This window comes from Strongylocentrotus purpuratus, unplaced genomic scaffold (assembly GCF_000002235.5).
Source record: "Strongylocentrotus purpuratus isolate Spur 01 unplaced genomic scaffold, Spur_5.0 spur5_scaffold_1, whole genome shotgun sequence".
NCBI lineage: Eukaryota > Metazoa > Echinodermata > Echinoidea > Camarodonta > Strongylocentrotidae > Strongylocentrotus > Strongylocentrotus purpuratus.
The window spans coordinates 47,910,290-47,935,210 of record NW_022145594.1 but is presented as its reverse complement, the minus strand read 5'-3'; the positions used below and the strand labels follow the sequence as shown (position 1 = coordinate 47,935,210).

At 36.1% G+C, this 24,921-nt stretch overlaps 2 protein-coding genes across 4 annotated transcripts in view; both read left to right on the top strand.

Annotated features, from left to right (window-relative positions):
• The window catches only part of LOC115917872 (probable serine/threonine-protein kinase DDB_G0281745), a 32,768-nt gene extending 24,465 nt beyond the window's left edge, over positions 1 to 8,303 (top strand). For all 3 annotated transcript variants that reach the window (XM_030978389.1, XM_030978388.1, XM_030978387.1), the window contains 6 exons: positions 36 to 226; positions 565 to 687; positions 1,623 to 1,734; positions 3,575 to 3,671; positions 4,530 to 4,629; positions 6,131 to 8,303. In XM_030978389.1, the coding sequence (XP_030834249.1) occupies positions 36 to 226; positions 565 to 687; positions 1,623 to 1,734; positions 3,575 to 3,671; positions 4,530 to 4,629; positions 6,131 to 6,208 (701 nt within the window). In that variant the 3' untranslated portion in view covers positions 6,209 to 8,303. The remainder of the gene's footprint in view (positions 1 to 35; positions 227 to 564; positions 688 to 1,622; positions 1,735 to 3,574; positions 3,672 to 4,529; positions 4,630 to 6,130) is intronic.
• A 2,452-nt stretch (positions 8,304 to 10,755) lies between these two features.
• Positions 10,756 to 16,241, top strand: LOC115918447. Its single transcript, XM_030978864.1, has 6 exons — positions 10,756 to 10,919; positions 12,764 to 12,967; positions 13,431 to 13,637; positions 14,758 to 14,939; positions 15,282 to 15,399; positions 16,237 to 16,241. Exons 1-6 carry the CDS (start codon positions 10,847 to 10,849, stop codon positions 16,239 to 16,241), a joined length of 789 nt encoding a protein of 262 aa, XP_030834724.1. The 5' UTR covers positions 10,756 to 10,846.
• Positions 16,242 to 24,921: the final 8,680 nt, after the last annotated feature.

Sequence of the window (24,921 nt, the reverse complement as noted above, 5' to 3'; positions counted from 1 at the left end):
TATTACCATTTCCCTCTTAATTACTCTTTATTTAGACGAATCACCGTTAATCATCATGGAATACTTGCCCAACGGCAACCTTCTCTCGCATCTGCGCAGTAGCAGACAACGGGTAGAAGACTTTGAGATGCACAGAACGAGCATGCGCACAACTCTCTCACCCACGGATCTCATCAGATATGCATATGAGATAGCCAATGGAATGGCGTATCTTTCTTCCATGATGGTAATCAACACTTTAGAACATAGAAATCGTACCTTTTTTTACTGTCATAAACTATTAGAGTCATGTGGGTAAAATATGAGTTTTTTTTAGTGTTTTATGAAGTAAAATATTATAAACAACATAGGTGCTTCCTTCTTCCACACTTTATGTAAATTTAAAAGAAATATAATCGACACACACGGTAACATGCACTGCTTAACATTGCCATTTTTATGATTTATTTTATACTTCACATTCTTTGAAAGAAAAAAAAGTAACATAATTCTCCTTTCAAAGGATCCCATTATTCTCCTGGGTATGGAGTGACCACAAAATATTTGTATTTCGTTCTTATGCAGTGTATACACAGAGATCTTGCTGCACGTAACATCCTCTTATCACGTGATGGAGTATGTAAGCTCTCTGATTTTGGATTAGCACGTGACGTCATGAATGGCGGTGTCTACCAAAGAAAAACACAGGTAAGAAATTGTGATTTTTATTGTTGTTGTTGTTCATAATAATGATATTGTTGTTGCTGTTGTTTCACAAAAGAAAAGCGTAATAAATGATCAGCATGCAAGACAAAAATTCGACATACCACACTAACGACCTTTGCTCCTCGGTAATTTTCTCTACCTGACCTCAAATTTGGGCCCTGTTTCATAAAACTTGTAATCAATAACAAATGATGACATTTCAATAACAAATTTGCCATCAACCAATCAGATGCCATGATTTCAGTAGCTTATAACAGTTATTGTAACTTTGTATTGATAGCAAGTTTCATGAAACAGGGCCCTGGACCCAACACATTACCTTACCCGTACCTTAAAGGGACTTGGTAACATTGTTCAGATGAGAGAAAATGGTGCTAAGGTAGTGATCTCAATGCTAGATGTACAATTGAAGATAATCTAAAAGTTTTAGTGAAAACGGACCATTATTATTAACAAAAACTGATCTGATCGAATCCTTAAATCTCCCAACTATATTATTGCATTTTAATTAAATTTTAGGTGAATGTAAATCGTCACAAAGTAATGAATTTGCTCTATACCATTCCAGACATTTCAGTGCTGAAATATTTTTAAAAGCCTGTCTTCAGTCTTACTTTCAAGGAAAAACGGTTGGAAAAATTAACAAAATGTTGGGATAATTTGCTATTAATCACTGTTAGAGTGTGTAGCACGGTGACACCTTCAAAGAAAACCATAAATATCTTTGTAGTTTGAGAATTTTCTTAGAATTTTCGCCTGTTAGAGGGTAAGTACGGTATTAAGGAATATAATAAGTAACATTTCATACCAAAAATACACATTTTTTTCATCAGCCTTCAACAATGTTACCGAGTCACTTTAAGCCTATTTTAGCACCCAATTGGAACCCAACCCTAACTTATAATCTTATCTTTCAGGGTCGCGTACCTATTCGCTGGATGGCCTTAGAGTCTCTCCTGGATAACGTGTATACCATACAAAGCGATGTCTGGTCATTTGGTGTACTTATGTGGGAAATCGTCACAATAGGTTCGTATCATTCTTTTTCATTTCATTTATTAAATTCTCCATTAAACAAAAATGAAAGAAACATACAGTTACAAACATGAGGAGGCGCGATAGCTCAGTCGGTGGAGCAGTGGTCTCGTATTCCGGTGACCCGGGCTCGGTACCAAGGCTAGTGCCCTTTGGTAAGACATTAATCCCCATTACCAGGTCCCTCGGAGAGGACCTAAAGCCGTCGGCCTTCTGGTCGCTTACTTGCAAGCATTTATGCTTTCTTAGCAGTTATGTAAAATAACCATCACATCCATATACAGATAAAAGATCGATTACAAGAATATTACAAAGGGAAGGAGCAAACAAAAGCTTATGGGAATGTGGGGTTAACAAAAAGGGCAATTAGCCTTATGAACGTCAACCCACGTATGCAAACAATAAGACACTGTTTCCTAATGAATTGATGAAATATAATGTTTTTTCGAAAATCTAAAGCTTTAAAAATTGGAAGTTATCGACCTAAAAAACTAGATATCGACTTGATGGCATTATCTTTTATTGAGTACGCATATTTACAACGACTTTGCATTACTTAAGCACGGCTAATCGCCTCAACTCGGGTTCACCTGTTATTTCGTCTCATAACTGCGGCAAAGCTGACCCCTGTTGACCCGCTATTTTGAAGGGTTACATAAAAAGTTTTCCTCGTTTACCCATCGTTACAAAACTCGATGATTTTCTGTACTGTTTACTTTTTTTGCTTCCATTCATTGAAACGTTGATTATAACCTTCCATGACCTGGTATGAATAAACGTATGTATAAAGAGTGGCCTACTTGGGATACTGAATAAACACTGTCTTCTAAACAAACATTTCAAGGCTCCGACTCGCAGGCCCAGGTTTAAAACCAGCTGGCTGATCTTACTTTCACATTCTTACTGTCCGAACCTCGCGAGTCTTCCATTCTATTGTATCCCAAGTTGGCCACTCAGTATTCAAATTTGCATTTTCTTTTCTTTTTTAAAATCTTTATATATCAATTTGAAATCCAACTCCCACATAAGTCTGTGAATATTGATGTGCATCCCCTCTTTCTTTTCTCTTCTTTTTTTCTGTCTTTTCCCCCTTTTACCAATATTTTGTTCCTTCATATTTGTATTATTATGTATCCTTTGAGGGTAGTCATACTATCAAGCTTTGCTTATTTTGTCAACCCTCCTGTTTGATTACACCCAGCCTTACTTTATTCTACATATATTCTTTTGTCATGTGTAAATTTGCAATATTTGTTTGTTATATATTTGTAAAAATGCAAAAGAAAAAGAAAATCAAACAGAAATAAATAAATCAAATCAAATCAAATAAGGTTTCATTTTTTTTTACTGCAATTCTGAAAGGAAAAAATATTTGTTTTCCTTCATATTTGTATTCTACGTTTATTCAGCTTTCCATTGATAAAAAGCTTTTAAAAAACATTGGATAGGGTCTTAATATTCATCACAAACAGCTATTTTCTATCTGTCTTGATGACGTTTGATAAATGATGCTATGTCGGATCAATTTCGTTTATTCCTAAACTTGAGAGTCAGCCTCGACTAGCACATGTGCTATTTTGACTATATTCTACCATTGATCACAACTCATTGTAATTAATAATTTCTTGTTTTACTCTCGGCATTAAATTTACTAATAACTATTTTTGGAATTTGTGTAATTTATATCGCTGTAGAAAATGTATTTGAATTCATGTCATGTTTATATATATGTTATATTGACATTGTATTGTACATTTATATATATTTTGTTTCACTGTTTTCAATGGTGTTGAATAATTAAATTTAATTGACAAAAACAAAATTTATTCTGTAGGATCATACCCGTACCCTGGTGTCCCGAGTAAGAAGCTCATCAAGGACCTCCAGAAAGGCTACAGGATGCCGAGACCAGAACACTGCAGTGAAGAAATGTAAGTTAAGTCTCTAACTTAAGTCTAGACCAGATTCCGGTTATTCCTAAATATTTTACCTCTGAGTGCGTGGGCTCGCTCATCCGCCAAATTTCACCATTACCCACGAATTCACCTTCGTGAGTAATTCTGTTGTACATACATAGGTAAATTATTCACACCCTTACCAAGTTTTGAAAAGTGGATTTGTTCTCAATTGATGTTTCTTTATAATGTGTAATATTGAAGTTAAAATTTAAAAGTATTCAACAGAGGCCCGAATTCAACCAGTCTACCCTTCATTCTTGAGTTACGAAAAAAAAAAAAAAAAAAAAAAAAAAAAAAAAAATCAAATTTACAAGGGGTATGAGTAATTTAGGTGTTAACTCTATAGCTAGTGTGCGGGTGGGCACGTACATTGCTTTATTAAGACGTACGGATAGAGAACAGCCACGACGCGAGACCAATGTCATTTGGCAAGACATCAACCTAAGTTTGCCACTCTTCACCCAGGATGCTAAATAGGCACCAGTAAGAAGGAATTTCTGGAGTGCAGAGTACATTGTTTTTTCCACATGGTTGACGAGGTACATTATTTGTTAATATTCAGTATTCGATAAAAGCAGCCCATGTCCCAAGCGAACATTAATCAAAATAGTATAAAAACAAGATGGTTGATTCTGTCATGTCAGTCCAAACTTACCGTTTTTCTTGTAAAAAATAAGAAACATATAATTACTGGTCAGAAAGAATCTCAAATTAATCACATCCAAAAGTATTGTTGTTGTTGTTGTTTGTTTTCATGGCGTTTTCCATTGCCGTTAAATGATTTTCGCCATATTGTATTTCGTCCTTCTATTTTTATTTGTCTTTCTTTAGATATTCTATCCTGTTGGAATGTTGGAGAGACGAGAACAAGCAGAGACCAACTTTCGACCAACTGAGACATCGATTAGAGACGATATTGATCGAATCTGGGGTAAGCTTTTATCTATGTTGGATTAGTTTTACAGGTCTATTTATGTAAAGTAATGCAGGGGCGACGGATCGTCTTTCAAAGTGGGGGGGGGGGGGGGGGTGGAGGTCACCAACAAAAAGGACACTTTCTGGAAAAAGGGGCACTACAGAAGGGGGCACCTCAAATCGAAATTATACATGACATTGGTAGGCCCTTTTACCCCTATATTGTGATTAGATTATCAGGGATGACTTCATTGTTTGTTTCGCTCTTTACATGGTCCAATATATTGCTTAAGCATCATACTTTGCATTTAGGTGTGATGATCTGAATATTCATTTGGGAGGGGGTGAAGCGAGTTAGCAAAAGTTTTAAGATTTGTGAGGTCGCAGTGTGAAAAATTACATCTTATAAAGAGGAAAAAACAATCCTTATCATGAAAGACTTAAAAGGTGTTAAAAGGGTAACCCAACCCTTCTAATAAGTTCATTTGAATGGAAGCGTAAAAACAGAGAAACAGAATGGCGAAAGTTTGAAATAAATCCGACCAATATTAAGAAAGTTATGAATGTTTGAAATATGAGATCACTACAGCTGTGCAAAACTCAAATCGGCAATTTTGTCACTGGATTGTGACGCAGTGACGGAGTACTCTCCCGTTTGCCGCGTACAAATATATCACTTATTTCTGTTTTTTCTTCCAAGTGCCTTCACCCTCGGGGCACTACTCAAAATATATCAGGGATAGTACATTATTACATGTCCTCTAAAAAGAACAGACCATCCCGAGTTATACATTTAAGAAAAGTTAAAGTTGTGGTCCTTTTGTGTATTGGAGCAAATGGGAAAGTGTTACGCCACTACATCACATAGACATCATCAATTCAGCCAACTTTGAAGTCCCCATACCTATAATAATTGCATCTTTTAAAAATTCGTAACTTTCTCATTTTGTGTCCGATTTTATTCAAACTGTCATCAGTATGCTTCTCTGATTTTTTGTTTCATTCTGGACAAGTTTGCTATCAAGGTTGGATTCCCTTTAAGAAGAAACAAAATTATATTAACTTAAAATGCGAGCGAATGTAGCTAGCAAGCTTTTGGTGAAATTGAAGAAAAAGTTGCTCTTAGTCGCTTTAATTTAGGAGCACGTTGTATAGTGAAAGGAAAAGGGGACACATATCCAATGTTAAAAGATGCTTATTTGAAAAGAAAATGAGCACTTGCCAAAGTAAAAATCGGATTTAAAAGAGGCGAAAAGGGGGCACTACTCGCCTCTGAGAAGGGACACTCGCCAGAGATGAAAAAGGCACTTATGAGAATGAAAAAGGGGACAATTATTAGAAGGAAAATGGCAATAATTAGAAAGGATAGGGGCACGTGTAAAAATAAACGAGGCACATAATATCAGATATAAAAAGGGGCACTTATTACAAAGTTAAAGAGGCCTCAATGAGGAAATTCTGCGCGAGGGCTCTTTATTACCCCTTCTAATAATTTATGTCATCTTTTCTCTCCTTAGAACTACCTCGTACTTGACGATTTTGATGAGCGTCTATATGAATACACGTATGATGGAAACTCTACACCGGACGAGTGAACAATGACAACATTAAGATAACCAGCTTTAATGACAATGAAAGAATTATCGTCATGCTCCTTTTTGTTAAATGGAAACCGGACCCTTCAGCGGGCGAACGCAAAGTTCCAATTCGTACGGTTCTTGGTCATATCGAAACTATTATGTTGCGACGTCATAGATTTCAAGGTTCCTTACCAGAAAGAAAGTTATTTGGACGAGCGTGCAAGGTGCTGAATTATAGTGAATGGAAGTCAGTGGCTTGATCACCAGATCACGTGGACACATGCGTCATCCTCGTCACCCAATCAAAAGCCGATAAAATGACCTAATTTTCATCTGAAGAGGAAAAGGATACACCCGAGTTTTTGACGAAACGTAGCCTAATTCATGAAGTAATGATTACTTTGTGATTTTAAAATTATGCTTTCAGCATCCCAATATAACGTGATGAATGTGCAATATCAAGTATTCAAAACAGATTTATTATCTATTTTATAGTTGTACAGTTTATAATGTATTTAACAAAGTGTAAATATGTAAGATCTAACAAAATGTAAATAGAACTAATTCGCATTACGTAATCGTCAGGTTGGGAGCCTAAATAGTGTATATTCGTGCTTTTACATAGAACCAATGTCCTTCCGGCTCGATAGACGAAAGTAGTATCTACCATACAAATTAGTTATAAAGTATTTTAAGATGTATATATTTATTTGAATGTTCATGGTTTATGCTATACAACTATCCAAGATTATCTAGCTGTAAAACCAAACCTTGTTTATTAGAGACTGAAAGGTATAAAATGTGTATATAAATAAGGGTCAACATCGATAATAGGGACTTTTAGATTCTGCAAGACGAGAACTCGGACTGCCTTTTAAGGCAATGTGACGTCACTGCCAGTGCCTTAAAAGGACGTCACATTGCCTTAAAAAGGGCAGTCCACGTTCTCGTCGTGCAGAATCTAAAAGTCCCTAATCAAGGTCCTTCTACTACCTGTTGCCCAGTTATAGTATTAATGCTCTCAACAAGCCAGTTCGTAAACAGCTTCGGAACGCATAACCCCCAAACATCCACAGATCTTTTACACGGTGGATCCATCCCACTTCTGCATTTTAGAATAATCACTGCCGAAGTGATAGAGGTGCTTCATGAATACCTTTTGTTTGCCTCTTGAGATATAGTTCCACCTGTGTATCAGATAAATGTTCTGTCGATGCATAAATGAATGCTGATTACATAACTTTCATGAACACGATACCAGTATTCGTCTCGATGGGTTTTACAATTTGGGAACAAATGACCTTTATCTGCCCATGCGCAGATATTATTTACGAACTGGCTTATTGTGCACGCTTCGGTGTGTTTTTAAGGTAGAGGGGTGAGGGGGTGGGGGGGGGGGGGGTCCAGTCCAGGGTCCATGTCAGCCCCCAAAATGTCGTTCCCCATTATGTACAAAATGTTTCAATAAATTATGGCTATGGTTTTGCACAGTTTCGGCTGTAAAAGGACATCTTTGCCCGCTGGATTTTGCTTTACATGAATATAAAAGTTAAAAGTTAGTTAATTTGGCAACTTTCATGATAATACAGTTAGAAAGTGGACTTGACTATATGTTGAACATTGCTCAGAAATTGCTCTAAAATTGAAGCGCATAACTGTTCCTAGCAAGCTGTTTCATTAACCTGCAGATAACCTTTAGGAACATTGCACTGTAACTCCTTACACCACTTCATTCAGCGTAATGACTTAATAATTATGAACAACATTTCTTTAAATTATGATGTACAGAAAGGTTCTATTCATATTAATTATTACAAAAAAAATGACTATTTAACATAGCCCTTAAGAAAAAGGTATACTTACAAAAAAAATAGATTCTTCCCGCGGGGGTAATTAACCCTTATATTTTGTAACTTTCAAAGCTAAAGGATGAATGCATATCGAGCTGAAGTTTGCCCCAATGTTGTATAAATGTGCTATTGTTACAGTATTAAATGAAAGTAATTTGTCTTGTGAACGACGGCAGTCATCTCGTTGCTCTGTTACATGATTAGTGTTATTATCATGTGATGAATAAAGTCTAAAATATAATAAAGTCTTTCAATTCAAATCGTTTTGAGCTCATTTTTTATTGTACAATTGAAATTTGCTTTCGAAAATAGAGTAACCAAGACAAATTTAGTGTTTCCATAGAAATTCGGTCCTTTTAGATGGAACAAGGACTTGGAGTAATTACGGTGAGAGCGACCCGATGTACAAAATGAGAATTTTAAAAATAAAATCCAACATATGAAGGTTCTAGGCCTCTGATGGTTCGAAGCAGCATCCATGAATTTCCCTACAGACTGCTGAACAGTTTAGAGAATAAACTGACCGGACATAGTTTTACTCGGGCGTGCAATTAATGCATGAACGCACTGGCTGTGCGTAAATTTAGCACCCCCCCCCCCCAAAAAAAAAAAAAAAAAAAAAAAAAAAAATCGATTGGTTGTCTTCGTCCGCCCGCTTGTCATTTTCGGGCCGCTCGTATATTTTGTTTTCTTCTTTTATTTTTAAATTTATTTATTTATTTATTCTATTTTATTTTATTTTATTTTATTTTATTTTTTATTTTTTTTTTTGGGGGGGGGGGGGGGGGAGCAATGTTCAATGCCCAAAATACCATTTTTTGCAATTTGCAAGGATCAAAATACGTCCCGTTGCCAGTTTCGTCTTTTCAGTACGCAATTCTGTATTTATTAACATTGCCATTTTTATTTTACTATGTCAAAATGCAGTTCATTCAAATCAGGTTCTGAGCATTCATAAACTCATTTTAAAGCCCACCTGTATTAGTTTACAGGAGGGATTAAACCACCCTGGAAGGTCACTAGACAGGTGGTTATCTCATCAAATTAGCATTTGTCATTGTTTGCTATATAGAGGGCGCAAGTAGCTATAAGTAGTACAGTGGGGTTTTAAAAGGTACTGTATTTCAAAGCCAAAAATACTTTCTGTGTTGGTCTTGATATTCATTGTACATTGAAATATTCTTTTACCATATTAAAGTGTTTAATTTAATTTGTTTGTTTAAATGCTTGACATCCCAATGATTTTTTAATTTTTCTATGGACAAATATATATTAAAAAAAAAAAAAAAAACGAAATGGGGGGGGGGGGGGGGGATAAAAAAAAGACACACATAAAATGAAATTATAAAGAATATAAAAAAAGCAATCGAGGACAACCAAATTAATTTTTTTGGGCCTTATCAATGGACCTGTGCAGTACACATGCAGTAATGCAGTATTACTTATCCATAAAGAAATATAATGAACAATAGGCTAGCAAGATAGGAAGAGCTTGTTTGTTCGTTTATGACCAAGTTCGGAAAGTTTATCACGAAATATATTTCTCCCTCTTCTATCTCAAGATTTATCTCGTCTAGCCTTTTTCATGTCCCTGTCTTATTCCATGTTCTTGTTGACAATTTGTTTGCTTTGTTTTTAATGAATTGCAAATTACTGTATTTTGTCTATCAAACTTTTAATGTATTATATTTAATTTTTTAATCTTTTGAAAATTCATTTTGATTCAGCCTTTCGCCACTTTTTTGAGTGTATGCTTTTTGTTTAAATCAACGCACCAGTATAAAACGAATCAAATTAAATCACATATAAAATCGCCTTCCAATTCACATGAGGGACTACAAAAGGTCTTTCACATTCAAGTCTATTGAAAGCATTCCACAGTATTTAAAGAAAATAGAATACGTTCTAATCATGCTATTAGGGGCTAAATTAAACTTAGCTGGTCGGCATTCTAGAAAAAAAAAATCACCTCATGGTTAAACAAAAAGACACGCGAGCTAAGGAGTAAAGCCCCATTCAGTTAATATCAATTCTTCTTTATTTACCTATTTATTCTGACATTAGGGTACCTATTGATCTCATTTGATGCTTTGTTTCAAGTAAAGTCAGGATTACCGAGATACGAATTATCTACTGATTCTTGTTCAGCATTCATCGTTATTTTTCTTCTTTCTTTCTTCTTTTTGTTTTTGGGTCCGCACGTGAGGGGAGCTTTAGCCCCCAAAGCACCCTAGTATATCCTATAGTGTGTGTGTATTGTAATCTTTACAGACGTGTATCAATCACATATGATTATTTAATGCATAGGCACTGAATTAAAAATAGGCCTCACTCAAGACACATTAATGATTGTAATAGAGTGTCAAATACAGGGTCTGTGTTTGTAGACCATAACATAGGAAGGCATGAAATATATAGGGACGGTTCACGCGTTAAAATAGGGACTTTTAGATTCGCACCAAGACAATAGGTCTATGCTACGATCGACGTCCTTTTAATGCACTGCCTTGAATGGACGTCACACGTATCAGTCCACGCAAATCTAAAAGTCCCTATTAACTACATTATTGCGTCATGGAGGTGGTGAAAGGTTTCAGGGTTAATCACTTTTTCATTTCGCTTCCTCAAAGAATCGGAAAGTGAACCGGAACCTCAAAAAAGTTACATGCCAATGGCATCCTGAAATGAAACACAACATAAATAAACATAATACGTTGATAAGCACGATGCCATCAAGTAGGTCTCACTAACAAAAGATATAATCTCACAATTTACCTCGAAGCAGTCAAACCAGTTGGCCACGATGGAAGGAAAGCGATTTGAAGACATTGTCCGAATGTTGATCTATGTTCAACTATTCCTAACTTCAGTTTGCGGTAAGTAGAAGTTTTATCTGTTTTATCTGTTTTAAAGAAGTGAATTTTCATGCAATACTTTCAGGGTGTGCACATGAGATCATCCGACATTTTAATAAAATATTAGCTGAACAAGCTAATAACAAAAACACAATCCAAGATATTTCATTAAATTAAATGTTCATGTGGGGGAAGAAAGCACACTAGAAGATGATGATGATGATGATTATGGTATCTGCCTCTGCTAGACCTTTGGGCCTTCTCTACGATCTTGAAATGTAGGTACACAATCATTCCAACAGGAGATAAATCCAATTTGGTTTTATTCCAAAAGGAGCTAAATCCACTTTGGGTACTTCTGAGTAAATCACCTTTTTTATTTCTCCACTTTCCCTTTAGCCATGTATCTTCCTGTTGTTATATATGTTAAAGGTGTCACCCTGGACCAATAAGATATGATTAGAAAAAATCTACCATTTTTCAGATCTTTACGAAATTTGTTTGATTTTTTTTTGTGTGGATTTAGCTCCTTTTGGAATAAAACATGTTATTGTACCTAAACAAATTCATATTTTTTCAATAAAGTCACTGAAATTTTATTCAAATTTATCAGAAAACCTTTCCTTTTAAATAATAATAGTGAAAGCACAATAAAAAAAAAGTTTTGAAAAGAAAGTAACTTAACATATCACAGTTTCATTCCAAAAGGAGCTAAATCCATGTTACATTCCAAAAGGAGCTAAATCCACAAAATCTAAAAAAAAATGGTAAAAATAGAAATAACTAGTAGATATTTTTACTTATCATATATCATTGGTCCTTGGCGGCAACTTTAATATATATTACATCATGAAGGTACATGGCTAAAGGAAAAGTGGAGAAATAAAAAAGGGGATTTACTCAGAAGTACCCAAAGTGGATTTAGCTCCTTTTTGGAATGAAACCAAATTGGATTGATCTCCTTTTGGAATGAAACATGATTGTGTACCTACATTTTTTCATACTTCCCAGTGAAATTTTAGAATGTGATATCGTGCATTTTGTCCCCATGTAAGAAATCATTATTTTAAGACAAAAAAAAAAAAAAAAAAAAAAAAAAAAAAAAAAAAAAAATCAATTTTTATAAAATATGGATTTAGCTCCTTTTGAAATCAAGCTTTTCATATGATGAATGCTCTTATTATTCTTGAGTACGTAGATCGTGTGCGTGTGTGTGTGTGTGTGCGTGTGTGTGTGAGGGTGTGTAAGGTAGGCGCGTGTGTGACGGGGTGTGGGTGTGAGGTATGTGTATGTGGGTGTGGTATTCTGAGGAGGCTAGGAACCGTGTGTGGCGGAAGTGTGGACGGGTGGTGTGTGTGTCGTTTGGTGGGGGGGGGGGGAGGGGGGGGGGGGAGAAATGTGTTTGGTTTGAAGGGGTTATTTGTTTTATGTTACAACTGATTTCATTTTTTTTTCATCAATTGTACAATCTATGTAATGAAAATGTTTTGAATTATGTCAAGGAATAACAACTTATTTATAACATTAATTTGTATTGTTTTGAGTCAATAAAAAAAAATTAAAAAAAAAAAAATGCATGTGTTTGCGGGTGCGTGTGTGAGTGCGTGTGTGTATGTGTGTGTGTGTGTGTGTGTGTGTGTGTGTGTGCATGATGCCGTACAAGTGTGATTTCAGGTATGTGATCCAACACAATCTGTGTTTTATTTCATACCACACCAATACTTGGCAACAATTCTATGTGATAAATTTATGTATGAACACGCCATGACATATAGTAAGGCGGAACTTCCTCGACATACATGGCCCTATATCTTTTTTGGAGAATTAAGTTTGTTAATAAATGTGTCTATTTATATCCTTCCTAGTTGGTTCATCGCCATGCATGCCTGAAACCGACCGTTTGGGGCGCTACACGGTCATAGGTGGTGGCGGTAACACCTCGTCGGCGGGTGTTCCTAGTGGGTCTAGGGTTCAAGTCTCAGTAAGATGCGATTCGGGTGCTGTCGCACAACAATCTGTGACGTCACAATGCTCTAATGGAACATGGATCCCTCCCTGGCCTCGATGTGGTAATTTTTTTTTCTTTTCTTTTACTTTGGAATTCCATGACTGATATCGAATTTTAGTGAACGGTGTGTGTGTGGGGGGGGGGGGGCAGGGTAGGGTGAGGCTTAATCAGGTTTAATAGCGTCCTTTTTCTTTAGATTTCGAGAGCATTTCAAAGGAAAATTAAAGTGAATTTAATTAAAGTTTTCATCCAAATATTATTGATTTATGAAAAGGATATCTTACAAATTTATCTCACCTATCATTTCTTACTCTCGGCTCTAAGGAGATGAATTTTGGAACATTTTTACCCAACACAAGGATAAAAAATATCCCCTCAGCTGAACTGCGAGTATATATTTCATAAACTATTGCAAACAATTGCATATTGCATAACAAAAAGAAAGAAAAACAATTTAGAGCAAAATGTTTAAGGCCCTTCGACTAATTTCAATATTGTTTGTATTTTGTGGCGTCCTGCTCCAGAAAAACCTTGTTCGGTACCAAGGAACATAGGACAGGTTCGCCAGTTTTTGAATGATAAAAGAATGACTAGCTACTATAACCGTCCCGCCTTGCCCAATGGCACCCAGATAGTTGCTAGATGTAGAGACCCTGGAAAGCATAGATTGATTGGTGATCAAAGACGAACTTGTCAAGGAGGACAGTGGACCGGGGAAGAACCAATATGCCGTGAGTATCAACGCGCTTCAACCGAAGATTTTGAGCAAATAAGGAAAGAATAAAAGGATGAAACAAAAATCGCGTCTTTGTTTCTTGGGTATCAGCAAGGCGTAATATTCAACAAACAGCGTTAGTTCCCTGTCTTTAAAGTCTGACAATAAATAGTAATTAAACATATTTGTTTCTTCTATGAAGACCTTGCAGTAACAAACTTCAGGCCCTCTTAGAAAATAAAAAGGGTCTCACCTATTTGGTTTTACCCTTAATGCAATTTTACAGCTTCCGGTTCATCTGCCCGTTGCGGGCGCGAGACATCAGACATGGGGCTGCGTCAGCGACTGGCGCAGTCTTGGACCTGACGCATCAAATGATAATGACACCCTACACAAGATGAATGTAAAATTAGTAGTGGAAACTTTGCTTTAATTTATCGTGGATTGATTAGCATGATGCCTCGAGTGTGTAACGGGTATTATGAAAGGCAAGCAAGAAGAAGAGGAGAATGGGTGCAGGGTTCTAGGGTGGGGGGGGGGGGTTCGGCGGTTAAAAACCCCTCTCCCCTTGGGCGGCCAGTAAAAAAAAAGGGGGGGGGAGGGGAAAAAAGAGAAACAAAAAATTACAGTAAAACGGCGCGATTTTTTGAAAAATCCTGATCCGCCACTTGGTCAAGCCACCTCCTGGGGTGAGAACATGAGAGAGCAAGAAAAAAAAAAGAATGTGAGAAAGAGAGAGAGAGAGAGAGAGAGAGAAAGAAAGAGAGTATTAAAGATAGTTTATGGAGAGGGGAAGGGGGAGATATAGGCTGTGCTGAGTGAAGGACTCAGAGAGGTATAGAGACTAATTGAATGTGTATGTGTGAGAAAGAGAAAGAGGGAGAAAGAGAAAGGAAGGGGGAGAGAGAGAGAGTGAGAGAAAACAATCGAAGTTAGTGTGATGTCTTAGTTATCCTTTTAAATGTGACTTAAGGTCTAAGGTCGGATCTAACAAGGGGATCTTACTGCATAACTACGGACCATTTTGATCACTGTTGCACTAAAGCGGTGGGCCTATGTTCATTTATGTTGCAGAAGAATAAGAATGTACCAATTGCTCGATTAATAATCAATGATTCAATGTTGTTTCTTCGTAGAACCTGTACAAACACAAGTCTTATTCTACGGCGCATCGCATGAGGTTGCTAGTAATGGGACAGTCGTGGTTCACGTGCATCGTGGAAATCCTTTGAATCTTAATGTACTCTGCAGACTCACAAGTCTAAGCTTAAGACCTCCTCGGCTGACAACCCCTCTCGTGAATGACGGAGAGTTACCGGTAAATTCATTTCTCATATAAGCGTTTTCAGGGTTAGCAACATGGTTAACATTAGGCTTGGGGATCAGACAACGAAACACCACCATTAGTGACTTCAGGAAAGTATACTAAGGCCACAGACCGACAGCATACAAGACCTACATTCTCGGTCTTATTGTGGGCTGTCGATCTATTAGATATACCAAAGTTTAAACGGAGAGGGAATAACAAGAAAAGGCAAATACAATCTACCCATTTGTGAAGATTAACATGGATCCTGTTCTAAATTCGGCGCCTTAATTCATGTGAGTTGAGTATACGTACATGTATGTCAGTTGATCATATCTCCCTATTACCTTTCAGCAATGGCACAGGTTGAATACTCATAAAATAGAGCTGAGTCCAATGTCTACTGATATCTCTGGCATGTATACATGCAGTGGGTCGTCATCATCTCACAGCGTACATGTGCTGTTTAAAGGTATGCTAACCTTTCATATTTTTTCCCCGCGATTTTTGTATTTGATTCCATTCAACATAAATTATATTCCAATTGAATATGTGAATTATAACAAATTATTGAACAGAAACAGAAATAAGGAGGTGAATTTTAAGCACCGACACTTTTTAGTCAATTAATACATAATAAAATTCAATAATTACAGCGAGTAGACAAAAATAAAAGACACATTTCAATACATTAATTGAGGATTTTAAAAATAAGATACAGAACAAAATTTATACATGTGCGCGCTTTCTCTCTCTCTCTCTCTCTCTCTCTCACACACACACACACACACACACACACACACACATGTACATACACGCACGTACAAACGCACATATACCCACACTGGAGCTTTTAATTAATTAAATTAAGAGACATAATTGATTAAAATGCTGTCCTTCACTTCACCGTATTGCTGTATTTTGTTTTTATTGTTAGTTTACTTTTCATTCAATTTTCATATTGACAAAGCTGAGTGGGTTGTTTAGCCATTCACTATATTCTTGATTTGTATAATTATGTACTTTTCATTTTTTTGGTATTTAAAAAGAAATTATAAACAAAAATTATTTGGAGAATACATACCATACCATACCATACCGTGTTATAGCTGCTGAATGTGAAGAAGTCTACAGCTTGGTGGGATCTAGAGAAATAACATGTGAAAAGGGTCAATGGTCGGATGATCCACCCGTATGTACAGGTACGATGTGGAGCCTTATTTCTGCACATCTATCATTTTACTTGAAAGTGACAATATTTTTCTGTCGTATTACACTACTGCTTGATCTCGATTCTTATATTCTAAAGAATAAGTGTGCCTGAAATCTCATCAAAATCCGATTAAGGACTGTGTCATTTTCACAAGAAAATGCGGCGGTGTAGTTTTGACCAAGTATGCGCACTCTATCATTCACTTTACATGCAGTTTAGGATTTGTAACATGAAAGATGGCATTTCGAGATTTAAGAATCGAAATTACTTTAAATAGACGTTTCTCGTCAGGTTTTACTATTTTTTTTATCACGACAAGCATCGCTAAACTAAACAAAGTTTGTGTGTTCTTTCCATGTTATATTTTTATACAAAAGCGCATATAAACAAATTCTGTGCGGAAAAGACTTAACCAGACTTAAACTACATATATATGTACAAAGTTTAATAGACCTGGACCTGACTTGAACCTAGGTTTAATTTAAGAGTTAGGCGAGACTTAGACTAGACTTAAACCTAGATTCATAGTTAAATCAGACTTCAGAATATGGGTCATGGGGTTGTTGTTTTGCTTTTTCTTCAGAATCTACTGAACCACCAAAGAATAACGGATCGTGTTTAAACAGCTGTTGTACGAGCTCTGAGTATTCTTGTAACCCTGAGGGTTGCTACTGTGATAGCTGGTGCGAGTGGAATGACAACTGTTGCGATGACTACGAAGACGTGTGTCCTAGCATAGATGGCGGTATAGGTATGTATATCCTTCCTTCATTCTTGCATTCATCTACTACCTAGTGCCAGGAGAAACTATACTACCTATTCCAAATTTGATTAGTTATGTTTATGCTATATATACATTTGATATAGTGCCAGATCATCAAAAGGAATCTCTGGCGCATCAAATGCACCACAGCATTTGGAGATTACAATTCACATAGCATGAACCCTTTAGTATTGGTTTGGGCATATGGGCATGGAACTAGGTGGAATAATAACTTGGTAAATACCATTTTGCAGGGAGGAACTAATGCGAGAAGAAAATGTGCAGACAAGCTAGGACATAGAATGATAAGAGAGGTATTATTTAATGACATCAAACAACAAAAGAAAGATGCTACATGACATTTTATTATCTATCTATCAGGTTAACTTCTCCCAGCTCGGAGATCGATTGCAACATTTTCCAAAACATCTTTGTTTTCTGCCACCTTAGAACACTCCTGTACTGTCATTCCACTCCAAGTCTTAATATCCCTTCCTGCACTATAAAGCACTGGTAAAATGTTTACGTATTCAAACTTTTACAATCCTCCCCCTCTCCCGCATGGTGCAACCGCAAGCCTAACGTATATGTATTAAAACCTGTTGGTTAAAAAAAATAACCAAGGGTTGTGTTAAATGCCGTGGTTTGGTGAAAATGTGGTTGGTTAAAACTAGTTTCAGTTGGTTGGTTAAAAAACAAATTAACATGCATTTAGTTAAAATGCCGTGGTGTGGTGCACTTGGTTAATCAAAATATAGGATTTCCGCCGTTCAATGGTTGGTTAAAAGTAATGATCATGTGAAAATAAATGAGCCAATGGACAACAAGAACCACGCCTCGCAGTTTGCAACAAATTTCATCTCGGGATGTCATAATGGAGTCAGTAGTCAAAAAGATGTTTATCTTGGGAGTTCGAAGGAATAGTTAAGGTGTTTGAAGGTAAGCTAAACGAATATTTACTATACCATTCTACTGATGAAATTCGTTGCAAACTGCGACGCGTGATTCTCGTTGTCTATTGGCACTTTTCATGTCACATGATCATAAATTTTAACCAACCGTCGAATGGCAGGAATTCTATATTTTGGTTAACTAAGCGCACCAAACCACGGCATTTTACCCAAATGTTGGTTAATTGTTTAACCAACCAACTGAAACTAGCTTTAACCGACCACATTATTACTAAATCACGGCACTTTACACAACAGTAGGTTATTTGTTTTAACAACCAGTTTTAATACGTAACAATTTTACCAGTATTTTTTTAGTGTACCTATTTCATTACACTTTCAGACGTGTTTCCATCGAATACAACTTACAATATGCGAGGGGGTGAACTCATACGTGTTTCTTCTCCTAACTACCCTAATAACTACAATAATCTCGAGAACCTTCTGTGGCATGTCAAAAGTGTCCACGGGCGCCAGTTCGTCATGACATTCTGGAATGTGAGACTGCACTCAATCCGTGATTACGTTCGCATTAACACGGGGATCTCAGAAGTATTTGAAGAGAGTACGCAGATATTCTACTTGACGTATAACTCTACTGATGATTTGCCGGATCACTATTGGTCAATCCATCCTAATATATGGCTGCAGTTCTCCACCGATGCGTTTGGTACTGACCAGGGTTTCTCCATCTGGATAGTGTCTACTTCATTTGGAGGTGAGAAACAGGGACTATGCTTTTATTAAATATTAATTCAATTCAATTAAAATCATTTATTCACTCAATATATAAAAACAGATACATAAAATTGCGTATTAACGCATACACGTATGTCAAGTATAAAAAGATGGACATAGTTAACTCAGTAGTTGACAGCACAAGTAACACAAATTGAGAGGGATCAGATTAAAAATCTATTTAAAGATCTTGTGAATTCGACCCCATTGTGATGTATAAATTGCATTGTATACTGTTGCATATACAACAACAAGAGGGAGATAATACATAAACAGCTGGGTCTGAGAGAAACGAGAGAGGGAGATAGAGAGAGAAAGAGAGAGAGAGAGAGAGAGAGAGAGAGGGTGGGGTTTGGGGGGGGGGGAGAGGAAGGTAAATTGAAGGAGAGAAAGGCAAGGTGAGAAGTAAAGTTAATACAAGCAGAATAATAATATTTATATTAAAAAAAAACAGGGATATAACAATTAACATTGGAATAAACAACAAACAACACGTGACTCAATGTGAATAAGTTTGCAAAAGCCTTTCTTTGTATTGTCTCTTGAAAACGTTCTAAGCGCATGCAGATTTTAGATTAGGTGGCAATGCATTCCATATTTCGGGACCTGCATAGTAAATAGTCTTTTGAGAAACTGAAGTTCTTGGATATCAGATGTGAAAATATGCATTTGATCGAGGACAGTGGGAGTGGATGAGTTAATGGAATAATAGCGTTTCAGGGATAATGGCAAGATCTATCTCTGACAAGAAAACATAAAAATGGCTTAATGTATACAAATCGAATACATTCAAAAGTATTAATTGAGTAAATAAAGGTTTAGTGGAGACAAGGAAAAGCATTTTACAAATCACCTCACTGCTTTTGTTTGCAACCTATAGGCCCGAATTCACAACAGTGGTACAAAGAGGTTTTGTACCAAGGTTTATCGTCCATAGATCCATAATGATCAATACTACACAGTCGAAACTAGACATATGGATAGACCATAATAGGAGGAGCATTTTATAAGAAATGAAATCGTGAAAATACATTCTTCAATATGTAAAACATGAGGATACGTATCACCTAATTCGTCCAAGTGACGAATTCAAGTCTAGTTGACATTCGATTCATCAAGTCGAAGGATTACATCATAAAAACCAATATAGATTAAAAGCCAGAAATTAAAAGAAGTACTATTTAGCCTAAGAAGTTAAAACCATTTGAGACCTGTACAATTTCTAATAAATGTTATATCTCTTTCGAATATTTTGCCTTGTTAGATTGTGATGGGAGTCGGTTTCAGTGCACGAACGGACAATGTATTCACAGGTCTGCCGCATGTGATGGATATAGCGAATGTGTAGATTCATCTGATGAGTACTGCGGTAAGCTTTGTTTATATTTTACATCTGGTATTATTGTTGAAAAGGTTTATCAATGTGGTTTGAATTTGATGAAATAGTTCTGTGACACAGGGACATTTACTAACAGATCATTGCCAGTACATGTCTAAAAAAATTGTCTCAACCTGAACTGTCCATAGATAATTTTTATTTTTTATTTCTTTAATGTGCCACAGGCTACATACAATCTAGACATTTTAGAACGAAGAAACGTGTCCTCGGTTAACGCAGTAAGTGACAATATAAATGTCTGTTTCGGAACACTCAAGGTACAATGAACTAAATTTTATAGTATGAATATAACAAAAAAATATAAATATAATATGTCTAAAAACGATTAAGAGATAGGCTAGAGGTAAGGTCGGTTGTCTGTCTTCGTCTTTAAACTGATTCCGAGTAACGGAGTTTATATGCTAACGCTAAAGGTTAGTTCCCAGAAGTAAAATCACATTCATAAGAACCCAATTACACGCAGACACACCACGCACCACACACACCCATACACATATTTAGTCACTACAAGTAGTAGGAATTTCAATGGTTATAGGATTAATTGTATAAAGTGTACATGCATATACATCTTTGTCTCTTTCGTGTAATTTTTTTTTATAGTGCTTAAAATGTTAAAACTTATGATATTGGACTACCACAATACACACTTTTTATGGTAGGCCCATGTTTTATTTTCAGTATTTTATTTTTTGCATGTATTATGTAGGAAACCAACTATTCTGATAATTTTATCCCCAGCACCAAGAAACGGATCCTGTTCAGACAGCTGCTGTGTGAACTCCGAGCATTCGTGTAATGCTGAGGGTTGCTACTGTGACAGCATGTGTGTGGATAATGGAAACTGTTGTGACGACTACTCCGATGTATGTCCCACCTCTGGGAATGGAACTACACAGCATCCAACACAGTTTACTACGCCCTCATTGATTCTCAATAGTAATAGGCTTTCAATATCTGTTCATCTAGCCCTTACCCCTACTTCTCATCTTTACAGTTGATGTAAAATAGCTGAGTAATTTCATGGGAGAAAAAATGAATATATTATACTTTTTTGCAATCAATTTTGTAAATTGTATTCATTTGTTGCCAGTAAAAAAAATTCTGGGGACTGAAGTGCCAATTCAAGATTTGTGCCATATTCATTTAACGAATTTCAGATTGTACAAATCCTCCAACACGTATTCTCAGTAAAGTGTAACACAATTATATATAGATCAATTCCTTTATATAACAATCGATTCAGGAACTTTATATAATGGTTCAGTTGCAAAATTGGTAATGTCTAAAACTGATTGAAAAAATATCAACAACATGCAAAATTAACAGTTTAAGTCTAAATCCTTTTTTTAATCTAACCCTGATAAAATGTTTACTTCTTTAATGTACTAATTTGAATCGATAAGTAACATCTGTTGGGTCTCATAAATGAAAATATATTGGCCCGTATTTTGAAGTCTGGTTTAGTTAAACCCAGGTTTAAACCCGGGTTTAAATAAACCAGGGACTCGTTGTTGATATATTATTATCATCGTAAACAAAACAAATGGTACTGCCTACCGTCAGAAATCGAAGTAAGTACATCTAGATTCCAAGCCAAAATCTACAACTATAAGCACACGACGCATTCGTAACAATAAAACGTGATGATTTCTAAGGCCGTGGTGGACCTATTATATTTTCATCAACTGCAAGAATAAACTAGATTATCTAATGAATTTGACATAATTATACACAAATACCACTAAACCCAATTCACGTGTTGCCTGAAAAAATACTATGTCTACTAAAGTCTTTTAGAACGTGACAGTCGGTCCTCTATAACGACTGCTTTCCTCAAAAATCATGGAGTGAGGTTATAACATGATGTGAGCAGGAACATACACACACTAACAACCACCTTACATTGCACACACCAGACCTAAGACCCATGTAATTAACCTTACACCTTAAAACAAAACTCCCATGGCTTCCCCACCTCTCTATGACGACCCTCGAATAAAAGAAAATGTAAATAAATACATAAAGAGAGAGATAACAAAAAAAAACTCACTCTCTAGCTGTTTTGGGTAAACAGCTGAACTAAGAGGAACTAACAAGAAAACAAAAACAACAAGAATGCAAACAACTGTTTACATCCGAGCATAAGTAAGGACGAGATAATGAGCGACTCCGCACTACCACCACCACCACCATACGCTAAATTTGGTAAAGGTTCATTTAAAAGGCTTAAACTTTCCCCTCCACAAAACCTGCAAACCAAATTACCCCAAATCTTCTTTTTAACTAGTGAGATGTGAATAATCATGTGCCCCATGGTTTCAATGGGAAAATAATCAGTTCTAGTGTAGTATATGGTTACAAACACACACACACACACACACACACACACGCATATGCACACGCGCACGTACATGTACACGGGGCAGATGTGTATGAATTCGGGTAGGGGCACTCTATAGTCTGCACAGACTCCATCTGACGTTTTGAGACATTGCCATAAACATAAAGAAGAATTAAGCCTGGAATAAAACTAAGACTGTGCCCATGGTGTAATGTAATTACAATTATCTGATATTGCTTGAAAGTGATTGAACGCATGTCCTAAGCATGCAACTTAAAGAATGCAACAACTCAAAAGAGAATTTTATTAAGTGAAATTATGTTTTTCTATAGCTGCATGCAAAGTCCCTGCCGCCCCAGAGCACGGGAGGTTACTAGATGGTCCAAGACAGCAGCCCCGATATATCTTTCCATCTGGTGCAACGGTTTCATTTGAATGTGAAGATGGCTACCGCTTGGTGGGATCTAAGGAAATCACATGTGAAAAGGGTCAATGGTCGGATGATCCTCCCGTATGTACAGGTATGATGATGAGTTTAATTGGATTTACGCTTTATAAAATCCAATTGCATAGATGTATGCTTATTATAAAACTCAACTCTTCAATAACTGAATGTTTATTACTTTAATTTGTTTATTCTGTTCTTTTTCATTGTCATTAATTTGTCATTAAAAGCGCAATGAGCAATGTTTTATTGGATTTAAGCTATAAAAAATCCTTAACTGACCCTTAACAGGATCGTTTATGTGCCACTGCTTACATGGGTCCTCGGCAGATCAATACGAGAAAATAAATAGTAACGACTTTAAATGATCTCAATTTATTCGTTTATTTGTATTAAATGGTAAATTTATTTATTCGGTTATCTATTTATAAATCTATTAATTAATTAATTTATCTATTCATTTACTATTTTTAGTAATCGAATCATTTTTCTCTCCACATTTGTTCTTCTTCTGTTGTTGCCGTGCTGTTTGTTGGGTTGTTGTGTGTGATGTTATTTATTTGCCTTTTGCTTTTTAGTTTTGTCTTATTTTCTTAGGTTGGCACTTTGTAATTTTCAACAAAAGTCTTTGAATGCGCCTTTATTATCGTTTCCCTTGACATCTGTATTTGGTTTCTTCATCTACATGTATATATACATGCATATAATTTTTCCTATAATTTCAGTCTTTAATCATGATTCAAATTCAAATTCAAAATGTATTGTCCAAGGCCATTGTGGTTTGCAGTTTTATAACTGACAATACTACCATGTATACCTTTTTCTTTCATAATTTGTATACTTCGGATTTAAGATTTGAAAGGAACATCGCCAATTTGCACGTCTGGTGCCGACACTGAATATAAAGTAACATCAAATACAAAATGAATATAGATGCATTTACACTTTACTGGTTCATTCATTTTTTGGTAATTGATTGAACAGTGGTACATCACAAAGTTCAAACATGTTAAATATCCGCCAAATTTCCATAATTCAGTAAATTCTATCAAGGCTGAAGAAAACGGAGGAAATGTGTAAGTCAAAAATCCTAATTTAGATTTGAGCAGAGGGAAGCACATCATTTTATCTGAAGAAATGAATAATCATTTATCTTTCTTGCACGTACACTGCTAACAGTTTAAATGACCAGAAAAAGCTGCAGTGTATCGATGATGATCTTAACAATTCGGTCGTCATTATGAAAAATGATTGAAATATTTGAAGTCTTGAAGTCTATTTGAAATCTTGTTGACCATTCATATATCTTTTGTTTTGCAGGATAATTTGATCGAACATTACTTTCGGATGTTGCAGCAGTGATGGATCATTGCATGCTTCCAATCTGATGTAAAACAGCGTATCCGGATACCTACCCCCTGGACAACCACCCCCGGATAACCACCCCTAGGATAACCAACCTCTAGGACGACTACCCCCTAGGACAGTCCTTCTCAACTAGTTTATTAGAAGTGCCAAAACGAAAAGAATTTGTAGTTGAAGTGCCACCCTGTATGGTTGACTGTGCTACTAGTGAGCGTAGCGATCGAACCGAACATGGGTGGGGTCCAGGGGCGAAGCCCTAACGGGGGGTATCAGGGGGCGGAGCCCCCTGAAGCTGGTGGATTTAGGGCTTTCTAAAGGCCCAAATGGGGCATTTTTAACACCATTTCATTCCACAATATAATCAATCATAATTTCATATTGATGTTTCAGTTTCAGTTTCAGTTTATTTTCATATTTCACATGTTGTATAATACATCATTACATTTGGCGTTTTACATTTTGTACTCATTTTAGGATGCGTTTATACAAACGAAAAGAATAATACAAAAGACTAAGTTGTATAAAGGAAGAAATATGATGGAGCCTAAATAGAAAGCAATGCTTGTAGGTCCTAGGCTCCGTGAAAAAAAACAGTACGATTCCTGGGGACAATTACACTGGGTGTATATTTATATGCAGTTTTTTGTTTGCAATAAACACGGGAAATGACAAAATAAAGTGAAAATCAAAAAACAAAAACAAGATGTTTCCAGAGATTGGCAATGTTAAAATTGGTAACCCATCGTAAGCTAATTGTTGTTCAGACCTTAGGTTTAGATT

Coding starts and splice junctions, on each gene's coding strand:
- LOC115918447 (XM_030978864.1), top strand. CDS start 10,847: ATGGAAGGAAAGCGATTTGAAGACATTGTCCGAATGTTGATCTATGTT. Junction 12,968..13,430: donor CCCTCCCTGGCCTCGATGTG/GTAATTTTTTTT, acceptor GTCCTGCTCCAG/AAAAACCTTGTTCGGTACCA. Junction 14,940..15,281: donor TGAATGACGGAGAGTTACCG/GTAAATTCATTT, acceptor ATTACCTTTCAG/CAATGGCACAGGTTGAATAC.